Source organism: Mus caroli, chromosome 13 (assembly GCF_900094665.2).
Source record: "Mus caroli chromosome 13, CAROLI_EIJ_v1.1, whole genome shotgun sequence".
In the NCBI taxonomy this organism is placed as follows: domain Eukaryota; kingdom Metazoa; phylum Chordata; class Mammalia; order Rodentia; family Muridae; genus Mus; species Mus caroli.
Genome location: NC_034582.1, coordinates 41,996,948 through 42,009,003, shown reverse-complemented (window position 1 = coordinate 42,009,003; position 12,056 = coordinate 41,996,948). Strand labels below are relative to the sequence as shown.

General features: G+C 43.7%; 1 protein-coding gene and 1 non-coding gene across 4 annotated transcripts in view; both read left to right on the top strand.

The window, feature by feature from the left end:
• The window catches only part of Kif13a (kinesin family member 13A), a 181,939-nt gene that overhangs the window by 163,235 nt on the left and 6,648 nt on the right, over window positions 1-12,056 (top strand). Inside the window, exons 35-38 of one of the 3 annotated variants that reach the window (XM_029468210.1) lie at window positions 4,172-4,219; window positions 5,381-5,486; window positions 7,681-7,832; window positions 8,817-8,858. In XM_029468210.1, coding sequence (XP_029324070.1) covers window positions 4,172-4,219; window positions 5,381-5,486; window positions 7,681-7,832; window positions 8,817-8,858 — 348 coding nt within the window. Of the gene's footprint in view, window positions 1-4,171; window positions 4,220-5,380; window positions 5,487-7,680; window positions 7,833-8,353; window positions 8,459-8,816; window positions 8,859-12,056 lie in introns of all 3 variants that reach the window. The other 2 variants (XM_021179807.2, XM_029468211.1) reach the window with 2 other exon arrangements.
• Window positions 1,153-1,282, top strand: LOC115029123. Its single transcript, XR_003834694.1, has one exon. It is a non-coding gene; the product is annotated as a small nucleolar RNA SNORA55 (small nucleolar RNA).

Sequence of the window (12,056 nt, the reverse complement as noted above, 5' to 3'; positions counted from 1 at the left end):
GGTTGGATGAAGCCTTAGACAGGGGTTCTCAGCCTTCCTAATACTGTGACCCTTTAATACACTTCCTCATGTTGTGCTGACCCCCAACTGCACAATTTATTTCTGTTGCCACTTCATACTGTAATTTTGCTCCTGTTACAAATCATAGTGTAAATACCTAGTATGCAGGATGTCTGATATGCGGCCCCTGTGAGAGAGTCATTCAACTTTAAAGGGGTTCTATCAAACAAAAGAAAATACCAATCCCCAGCAACCACAGGCTGAGAGCCACCACTGTGTTAGTGTGTAAGGTGTTTGCCACACAAGCCTATATTCAAATAAAAACCTGACATGGTGGTGTGCTCTTGTAAACCCAGTAATGGGGTGCAGAGACAGGGAGATCTCTGGAGTGTGCAGGCCAGCCAGACTAGCCACAGTGGCGCATTGTGAGTTCGAAGACCCTGTCTCAGAAAAGTAAGGCAGAAAGCAACAGAAGGCACCTGAGGTCAACCTCCGTCCTCTACATGGGTGAGCATAGGCACACACGCACATGTACACTCACCGCACTATACTGACAGCGTGGAATAGGCAGCGAGAGACTCGTGAGTTATAAACTGAAAGCATTCTCCCAGGCTGAGGGTGTAGGTCAGTGTAGGTCACTTGCCTATCGTCCGCATGCCCAACCACCATCCTCAGGACTACAGAGGAAGAAAAGAAGAGATCCCTGCATGCTTGTGTGCGCAAACACATGTGCACCATTTTGTCTTCTTGGGTGTCTTGTTTTGTTTTGAAATAGGGTCCTATTATCCAGCCCTGGATAGCCTCAAACTCACAGAGATCACCAGACTTTACCACCTACTGGGACTAGAGGTGTGCACCACTATGCCTAGCTAATTGAAAAAAAATTTAAAAGGTACTCTACCAATTAACTGATTTATCAAGGAAGACCTTATAATACAGCTTAAACATATATAGAAGTAACTGATAATAAAAAAAAATATATATATATATATGTATATATATATATATAAAACCAACAGTTGCAGAATATAAAGTGGTAGTTAAATGGAAATCGTTAGCTCTAAAATGCCTACTTCACTACATCCCAGTGAGAATTCTAGACAGTACAAGAAATGAAAGAGCAAGAATATTATTAAGAAACCTAAGAGCACTGTACTGAATCTTTCCCAGGCCTGCTGCTTGGTGCTGGTCTGGGGACAGACAGTGCTATACTAGAGCAGAGGAAATCCAGACAGGTCATTTCCATCTGCCTGGCGCCTGTCTCTACAACTCTGCCACACTCCCTGAGAATGGAGACAGTTTTGAAGATGCTGAAGCTAGGGGTGGGAACTAAGAAGGTGTGTCTGGACCAGTAACTCCGATGCTAACTCCACTTCCCACAGGAGTGTGGGATTATAGTGTAGCTTCAGAGGTCGAATAACGCAGATGATCAGTCCAGTGGGGAATGTTTTCCTTGGTGTTCTGGACTCTGCTCCAGAAGACGACTATGTCTCTGCATTATATATGTCTTCATTAAAGATTTTTTTAAAAAAAGAAAGAAAGAAACATAAGTGCAGGAGAGATGGCTCCATAGTTAAGAGCACTGGCTGCTCTTCCAGAGGACCTGGGATCAATTCCCAGCAACCACATGGTAGCTCACAACTGTCTATAACTCCAGTTCCAGGGGATCTGGCACCTTCTCAGAGATATACATGCACCAGTGTGCATAAAATAAAAATAAATAAATCATTAAAAAAAATAACTGTGTAAGGGGCTTGTGAGATGGCTCAGCAGGAAAAAGCACGGGCTGGCTAACAACCGGAGATCAATTCCTGGGACCCACAAGGTAGAAAGAAAATACCAACTCCTACAAGTTGTCCTCTGGACACACACACACACGCGCGCATACACACGTGCACGAGTGCACACAGCCACAGCCACAGCCACACAGTACTTGCACAATAAAATGTAGTGAAAATGCTCAGAAATGTATATAACTTAAGAAGAAAAGTTTACAAATAGATCTGGGTGCAGTGGTACACTCTGTAACCACAACACTCAGTGGGCCAAGTCAAGCCAGCCAGAGCTGTGTAAAAGTCTAAAATAAAAAACGAGCACCAGGAAAGTGGTGGCGCATGCCTTTAATCCCAAGGCAGGCAGATTTCTGGGTTCGAGGTCTACAGAGTGAGTTCCAGGACAGCCAGGGCTACACAGAGAAACCCTGTCTCGAAAAACCAAAAATAAATAAAAAAGGAGGAAGCATCCTGATCAATGGTTCAACATTTATTTGATGTATATGTACCCCGGAACCAGAGCATAAAATAAAGACCCTTGTAAAGCTATTGTTCAAGGGCTGAGTATGTGTCAAATCAAAACTCTAGCTTTAGATAATATTAAAGGAGAATGCCTCCCCCACCAAAAGAAATGCTAAGTTGGGTGGTGGTGGCGCACACCTTTAATCCCAGCACTTGGGAGGCAGAGGCAGGCAGATCTCTGTGAGTCTGAGGCCAACCTGGTCTACAGAGTGAGTTCCAGAAGAACCAGGGCTACACAGAGAAACCCTGTCTTGAGAAAGACCAAAAAGAAAAAAATAGAAAAGGAAAGGAAAGGGAAAAAAAGAAAGAAAAGAAATACTAAATGAGATTCAGTTAAGCAGTGTCCCAAATGTGGAAAACTTTACAGGAAAAATGTCACCAAAGAGAAGCAACAAACATAGAATCTAGGAAATAAACTTTAAAAAGCAAGAACAGGGCTGGAGAGATTGCTCAGTGGTTAAGAGCACTGACTGCTCTTCCAGAGGTCTGAGTTCAATTCCCAGCAACCACATGGTGACTCACAACCATCTGTAATGGGATCTGATGCCCTCTTCTGGTGTATCTGAAGAAGCTACAGTGTACTTATTGACATAAAATAAATAAATACTTCTTTAAAAAAAAAAAAAAAGCACAAACTCAAAAAAAATTTTTTTTTCTTGATAGGACTTTTTAAGATCGTCCTAAACTCTTCATGTGTTTTTTTAAGGCAGGAGCGGATAGCAGCTTGAGAGGCCAGCCCAGTCTACCTTAGTGAGGGCCTGTCCCATAAAACAAAAACAGAACAGAAAAAGAGAGTAATAATCTTGAGCCCAGGATGTGAGGACGCAGCCTCAGTGGACAGAGATAACAGAGGATCTGTCTCAACATGCTGTCTTTGGGTTTCTAGTCAGTCTCACCAAGTAACCAAGAGAGGGTGACCTCAAATTCATAATCCTCCTGCCTCAGCCTCCCTAAGAACTAGGATCATAGGTTTATACCAACACACCTATTTCATCATACTTTGTAACTGAAAATACAAGTTAACAAGACAGATAACAAGATGGATCAGCTGATAAAGGCACTTGCTGCCAAGCCTCATGACCCAGGATCAGTCCCAGGCCCCAGAGGGTGGAAGGAGAAAACTCATTCCTGAATTATCTTCTCTGACTTGTGCATGCATGCCATGGTATACACAGACACACACAGACACACACTCATGCACAAATGTCAAATAAAAAAGCATTTTAAAATATTAGAAGCAGGGATGGAGAGATGGCTCAGCAGTTAAGAGCACTGACGGCTCTTCCAAAGGTCGTGAGTTAAAATCCCAGCAACCACATGATGGCTCACAACCATCCGTAATGAGATCTGATGCCTTCTGGGGTGTCTGAAGACAGCTACAGTGTACTTACATATATTAAATAAATAAATCTTTAAAAAAATGTATTAGAAGCAGCCTCGATAGCCATCCGTAGAAAAATGGAACCAGAATCATTATGCAATAAAACACCATGAATAATAAATAGCATAGCACCTACAATGTGTAAAATATGCAAATTAGTACTATTTAGTATTTATCTGCATATGTCCTCATGTAACTATAGAGATGTGCGTGAAAGTAATAAGCCCCAGTTTGAGAGCAGTTGTGGAGCCTTGTGAGAGAAAGCAGGAGCAAGGGAAGATGGTCCAAGACTCCTATCCATGCCAATATATTTATAAAATAAAAGAAAAAGAAAATTAATAGGCATATGTGGTGCACGCCTGTGCAGGAGGCAGAGGCAGGAAGACTGCAAGTCCAAGGCTAGGAAGGGCCAGGGTGAAACCTGTCTCAGAAGAACCAGATGATCATTAGATACGTGAGACATGTTGGTAAAATGTTGGTAAAATGTCTCTCACAGGTCTCCTCTAGCCGGCCAGATCTTTCTGGCTTCGATGAAGACGATAAGGTACGTATATGGTGTATATCAACACCAAAGTTCTTGAGAAGATACTGTGTGTTCAGGTGTGTGTGTGTGTGTTAAAGATTTTATTTTGCGTATGTGTTTGTCTCCATATATGCCTGTGCAGTGCTTTCATGCAGTACCCACAGAGGGCAGAAGAGGACCTTTTGGAGCCCCTAGAGTGGGGGTGACAGACAGTTGAGAGTCTATTTGTGGGTAGAGGGAGCAGAACCCAGGTCTCACGTTTAACCACTGAGCCATCCCTCCAGCCCCTGTGCTTACAGTCTTTGTTGGCATACTTGAGAAACTTAAGCTTCAGTCCTTAAAGTCAGCGCCAACCCTTAAGAAGGTGAATGAGTTCCAAGGAGAGTTTTCCCTGTTAGAGTCAACGTCTGTGGCTGTTCATAGATCATAATCTCAGCCATGTGTAAAATAAGCACACTCTCCAGCTTGCTGTAGACAGCCCCAACTTGGTGCTGCTTTCCGGGCAGGATTAGGACTAGAAAGGTCATCTTCATTAAAAAGTGTTTTAGTCTGGTCTGGAGTTAGAGGGCGTGGTGTCTAGTCCTTTAATCCCGGCGCTCAGCAGGCAAAGGCAGTCAGATCTCTACATAGTGAGAGCCTGTCTCCTAAAAACAAAACAAAACAAAATTTCATTACTGTGTACAATTCTATTAAATCTTAAAATAGAATAAAATGCTAACAGTTTGTTCGCTCTGGTTTTAGTGGTATTTGTTTTAATCATGGTATAATCATCATTTAGATACGTTTGAGATGTTTTGCAGTAAAAGTTTTTTTAAAAAAATTACAGGAAGGGGGCAGTGAGCAGGATGAAAAGTGAACAATTAAAAATAAAGAAATAAAATATATTTAATATGTTATGTTAATATATTTAGTCATATAGACTTAACGTATTAATTTTATAACATATATATACTAGAGTTGGGTATAGTAGCACATGCCTTTAATCCCAGCACTTGGGAGGCGAAGGCATATGGATCTCTGAGTTTGAGGTCAGAAAGGACTACACAACCAGACTCTGTCTCAGAAAAGAAGGAGAAGGAGAGAGAAAGGGAAGAGAAGTGAAAAGAAACTGAAATCCAGGCTGCTTTTCACATTTTTTTTAGAGTGACTTCATCGAAGTTGACCTATATTTTTACTTTGCAGGGCTGGCCTGAGAACCAGTTAGACGTGTCTGACTACAGCTCCAGCTACCAAGATGTCGCGTGCTATGGGACTTTACCCAGGGACTCGCCTCGCAGGAGCAAGGAAGGTGGTGATGGCAAGATTGCTTTTGGTATTCCTTTTTAGCTGGGCTGTGAAGCCAAATTCCACTTTCGCAGATGCTCAAAAACTCTCTTCTTAACCAGAGTTAACCCACGTTCACTCACTGGATTTCTTTTTGCTGGGTGTCCAACATATAAAAATAATAGTTGTGTGTATGCATATGTGGTGCCGAGAATCAAAGCGTGAGCCTCAGGTATGCTCAGCACGCGCTCTACTGCTGAGTTCTCTCTCCAGCTGAAAAGAATACTTTCTGTATGGGATTTGAAATTCTCAGGCTCACTATTCAGTTCGTCGTGTTCTGACCTTGTTTTGAGACATACGTGATTCACATTCAATTTTCTTAACCCGAGGAGTAGTGACGTATCTCGTCTTTTTTATACTCAAATGTTTGAAGGAAACTTGAGTCCAACACCTATCACAGGGTCATGACTGAAAGCAGCAATGAATTAGATCAGGGGCATCATTACTATGTAAACACACAGTCTCCCCATGCAATAGAGAGACCCACAGTCGATAGAAACGGGGATCAGTGATTAGCTTCTGTCTTACACTTTACCAAGAATCAAGGATCAGTTAGCAGGAATTGGAAAGAGAACAAAAGGAGACAGAGGCCAAACAAGGCATGAGATCAATATAGTCTTACATAGCCACGTAGCCCAAGGAAAAAGGGATCTAAGAGAAAGTGTATATAATATTCGTCTGCTAAATATACCTAGTGAGCTTTTGTTTGCCTTTAAAATAGAACCATGGGAGCTGGGCGTGGTGGCGCGTGCCTTTAATCCAGACAGTTAGGCTGATCCCATAGTTTGAGCCCAGCCTAGACTATAGGACTACACAGAAAAAAACCTGTCTTGAAGAGGGGAATACACACACACACACACACACACACACACACACACACACACAGAAATACATATATATATATATTCCACAATGAAGATAATATATAGCAAATACAACATTCAGTGGTAAATGTCAGAATATACACGAAGATTATAAAGATCTTAGGAATTCAGAGGTGGAAAGTCAGCGTGAGCTGGAATTAGTCTGATCAGAGGAGCTTCAGCTGGATCTTGCAAAGAGTTAAGGGGCTGGAGCGGCAGCTTGGTGGTTAGAGCACAGACTCTGTCACAGAAGACCCAGGTTTGATTCCCAGCACCAGCATGGCTCCTTAAAACCATTTAAAACTCCAGTCCCCGGGGATCTGACACCCTTTCCTGACCTCCCTGGGCATCAGACATGCATATTGTGCATGGACATACAGATAAAGCACCCATGTGCATAAAATAGATAAATCATAATATTTTTTTAGAAAGAAGGTTTGGTTTCTTGTTACTGATTATCTCTCACTCCGCAGCCCTTTAATACTTCTTTGCGGCTATAGATTTTATTGACTCTACTTTATTATTGCATTTATTTCGCTTATGTTGCATAAGTGTAAGGGAGTTGGGGGTGTATGTCACAGCACACATGTCAAGGTCACAGGACAATTTGGGGGAGTCAATTCTCTCTTTCCACCACCTGGATTAAAATCCACTCAGGTTGTCAGGTTTGGTAGCAAGCATGCCTACCTCCTTAGCTATCTCTCTAACCTGATTACTCCCTCGTCCCTCAGCCGTTGGAAGGCTGAACTAAATGCTCGCATGCGCATACTGTTTTTGCTGTTGTATCTGATAGCATCATGGCTGCGGGTGCTTACTTTCCATTGCTAGGACAAACTACCTTAGAAAAACTCACTTGAGAAAGGTTCGTTTGACTCACGACTTCAAAGGTTTTGATCAAGGGTCGGCTTGCTTCATGCTTTGGAGCAGAGGCAGAGCAGAACACCAGAGTGGTAAGGGGCTGTGATGGTGAATGCTTCACACCTCAAGAAAGAAGGGAGAGGGCTGGAGAGATGGCTCAGCCATTAAATATAAGAAAGAAGGGAGAGAGGAGAATCCTCGAACAAAAGCTCACCATTCAGAGGCATATGCCTAGTTACCCTGTTCACTGCAGCTCAGCCCAGTCAGTCGTGAACTCATCAATGTCTGTCTGCATTGATGAAGCTAGCCCCCTCCTGATACGATCAGTATAAAAGTGGAATTGAGCTGGGGACCAAGCCTGCGTAATGGCCTGGCTCCCTGTGCGCCTGCAACCATGCTCGGCTATCTGAAAACTCATGCCCTCTTTGTATTCCTCAGGTTGTCCATCAGAGAATCCTCATGCCTTAACAGTCAGCCCTTTTAAAGCGTTCTCTCCTCAGCCACCAAAGTTCTTCAAACCCCTCATGCCTGTAAAAGAGGAGCATAAGAAAAGGATGGCCCTGGAAGCCAGACCTCTCCTAAGCCAAGAGGTAAATGTTTGACTTCTCTCTACTGTGTGGGACTGCTTGGAATGGTGCAGTCTTCAGAGAGCAGTGGTTTGCAGTCGAGTGTTGGATGCTGCATGGGATTGTGCATGCGTTAAGTCATCCGCTCTCTGAAGCCCCTTCTCAGAAGCCTTTCTCTCAAGCATGCAGGGCTGTGACAGGAGGTTTTAATTATTGTTGCCATGGTTGGCTTCTCTGTAGCCAACTCTTTTGGTCTTTTGTATCCTTCCAGAGAGAAGGAGGTGCCGGAAAGGCATTTTGAAACTGTAACAGGCCTTTATGTGTCTCCTTGTTGATAAAACTAATGTCTTGCCTTGCCACAGAGTATGTGCACCCCAGTAAGACTTTACCTGTAGTTTAACTCTAACCCCTAACATTGGCTGCTGTGTCCTTCACATGTAATAAAAGTGTTGTTGTTGCTCCTTCTAACATGCATGTATTTGGTAGACATGTTGGCTGTGACTGTCTCCTGTGTGTGATGCATCTGTGTGTCTTAACCTTTGCAGAGCATGCCTCCATCCCAGGCACATAACCCTGGCTGCATTGTAACCCCAGGAAGCAATGGCAGCAGCATGCCAGTAGAACACAGTAGCAAACCCGAGAAGAAGATTGTAAGTTCTGCAATGTTTCTATCATATCACCTGGTGGTGGGTCTGAAGCCCTTTCCCAATCCGCCATCTAAATGCTTTCAAAGAAATTAAGACAGGTGCTGAGTCCTGACTTTACAAATGAAGTGTTGCTCTTGGTAATGCCGTTTTTTGCATGAATGCAACCTTGAATTGCGATTTTTTTTCCTCTCTCTCTCTAAGTGTTCTATTTTATTTAACTCATTTTCACATCATCTTAAGTTTCATAGCTAGTTGGGGGAAGCACCTTTGATGGTTCTGGTCATTATAAAGGAAAGTGTAACAGCAAGATCAGTTTAACTAATACCACAATCTCTCTAATGTGTCTACGCACATTGCCCAGATTCGGAAGTTAATCTACCTAGAGGAATTGCATTTCCTTGGCGTAAGTAATCCCACACTTAGTTGTGGGTGTGTTTGAAAGCTTTCTTGTGTGGCTGCTACCAAGATACCTGTGTAGTTTGTAGCTGCTCTGCCCAATCATCCTTCCTCCTCATTGCCATCCCTCAGCACCAGCAGCTTCTGTTTACCTACCTGACAAAACATTCTAACCTGGTTGTTCTTGGCCTGGCTTTTAGAGTGGTGAATCTGTGTTACTCAGCACAAGTAAGGTAGACCTCTGCCTACAAAACCTTAGTCTCCAGCATGGTTCCAAGGCTGCACGTTCTAAGTGCTGGGAGAGGTGGCTCACACCTGAGATCACAAATTCAAGGCCAGCCTGGGCTGTAGAGTGGTCTCCAAATAAATGGATAAAGTGAAACAAAACCTATGAAATGCCAACTTTTCAAACACCATGGTCCCTGGTTACTTTTCGTTATAAGATATACCTCAATTTAAAACCAATTTTTTTTTTAAACCTGTAGGTGTGGAAGTCTGGGAAGAATCATGTGATGTGATTTCATGGTTTTCACTCTCCTGTGCCTTCCTAGGCTTGAGCAGGGGGTGGGGGGAAACCCAGTCTGGGCAAAGAGGAGGCAGTTTGATGATCGCTGCTGCCTCTGACCTGCTGTCTTAAGCAGTGTGGGGAGTCTCATTCCCAGGATCAGGCCCACTCACGGTGCATCAGTGTGAGATCGTTAGCTGCGCCATGTGCTGTGCAGACACTAACTGCATCTTCAGCTGATGCTGCAGTGGGCCACTCATCTGCATTCAGCTGATGCTGCAGCGGGCCGCTCATCTGCATTCAGAGAGGCAACTTGTTCGTGAAGCAGTGACTACATTCCTAACAGAGGGGAGGAAGAGCAGACGTTCCCCTCCTTAGCCACTCCTGTTCCTAAGTTCTGTTTGCCTGCTCTATCTAGCTCCTCGTGGGGAAGAGGGTACCATGCCAGAGACTGTTCCTTCACCTGCGTGGATGTTAAACAGCCATCCCCACTTAACCTCACTTTCCCCTCTCTGAGTGTAGAAAATCACTGGGTGCACTAAAAGGGCCAGTGGCTGTGCCTTTACCCTTCAGGTTGTCAGGATGTGTGTCTGATAGAGCCATTTATTTATTTTGCTCCAATACCCTCCAGAGGCTGCCAGGAGCACCTTCTAGTGCTATCCATCACGCAGATGTGCAGTTCACATAGCTTGCCCCACGGTTACTCTCCTGCCTTTCCTTTAAAGAGCTTAAAACGAAGCCCATCTCAGCAAACAGAGTAGAGTACCGCACCAGATTCTTTTCACCCAAGACATCTCGAGCAGTACTTGGGCACTGTGTGACCAAATGCATCATGTACTGCTGCTGGGCAGGGTTGAATGGTATCTATTTGTTGCGGGAACATGACTAGAGAAGGCTGCCTCTGCTGGCTTTAGAGATACAACTGCTGCGCAAGCCTGCTATGCGCTGCACATGCCTGCTATGCATGCGCACTGCACCTGGGGCAGTCGCACTATGATCTCTTTGGCTGGTCTTCCGGAATGTTTTGGTATTCTAAGTGGTTCGCTTGTTTGAGCTGGGAGCTTTTATTTTCTTGGGGAAGCTTTCATTTTATTTCCCCTCTCATAAATTGACATAAGCTATTCCCTTCCTTTTTGTCGTCGTTGTTGTTGTTTTATTTTGTTTCTTTGTTTTCTGAGACGGGGTCTCAGTATGGAGCCCAGGATGGTCTTTAACTTGCAACCCTCCTGCCTCAGCCACTTGAATACAGGATGGCAGGTTTATGCCACCAAACTTGGCTATGACTGACTCTTGTAGCTTGTGTCTGATCACTTAAAAAGATACGCAGGCATATGCCTTATCCTGTATAAATAAGATTTAAAAGAAAAAAAGAACAAACAAACAAACAAACAAAAAACCCAGCATTTTTTCCCCAGACTTTTATTTTTATCTCATATCGCGGTACAGGGTATTAGACCCAGGGCTTCTGCCAGGCGAGCTCACTGTCCCTGAGCCATATCATTTGTGCTTTATTTTTTTAATTGTTTTGAAACAAATTTTTGCTAAGTTTCCCAGGCTGTCTCACTGTGTAGCCCAGGCAGGCCCCAGACTTACAATTCTCTTGCCACAGCCTCCCAAGTAGCTGGGGTATCACACGGGCACCACTATGAGCAGCTTTGAGCTCATCTTTTCTAAAAACGTTTAGTTAGGACCCATCTTTTCTTTTAGTTAGGATCCATACCGGCAAGACAAGACAGATGGGCGGGGAGAGCTGAGAGCCCACATCCCAGACCCCAGGCATGAGGTAGAGAGAACTCGCTTCAGGTATCATGAGTCTTTGGAAACCTCAGAGTTGGCCCCTGGTGACACACCTACCTCCTCCACAAAGCCACACCCCCGGTCCTTCCCACACAGTCTCACCAACTGAGGATCAGGCATTCAGACGGATGAACCTGTGGGAACTGTTGACATTCAAACTCCAACACGGCTGTTTTCAAACTACAGAGTCATTCAAACTACAACCACTGGTTTTTAAAATACAAATGCATGACATTGATTTAGTTGTGTGTGCAAGCCTGTGTGTGGTGTGCACATGCCACAGCACGTGTGTGTGTGTGTGTGTGTGTGTGTGTGTGTGTGTGTGGAGATGAGAGGACAGCTTGCAGGGTTTAGTTCTCTCTTCACCTTGTGCACCCCAGGGATTGAACTTAGGTCCTCAGGCTTGGCAGCAAGCACCTTTACCTACTGAGCCATATCACTGGCCCTACTTTGAAAGAAAGAAAAACAGGAAGGAAGGAAGGAAGGAAGCAAGCAAGCAAGCAAGCAAGCAAGCAAGCAAGCTACCTAATTTTAAAAGCATCTAACAATTGGGATACAGGGGTAATAGCTGAGTCTGATGGCACACACCTTTAATCTGTTCCGTGGGGAAGTAGAGTCAGGCTGATCTCCATGAGTTCAAGACCAACCTGGTCTATGTAGCAATTTCAGGCCAGCCAGAGCTAGACAGTCAAACTTGTCTCAAAAGAAAACAAACAAAAAAGATACAAGGACAAAATGAGTATGCCCTTGTCAAAATTTTGTTTTGTTAATTTCAAAAACTTTTATCATGTGACATTTGATACTTATCTTTAAGACTGGTAATTTTTTCAAGTAATTTATACTCACTTTTTTTTGTTTGTTTTTTGTTTTTGTTTTTGTTTTTTGAGACAGGGTTTCTCTGTG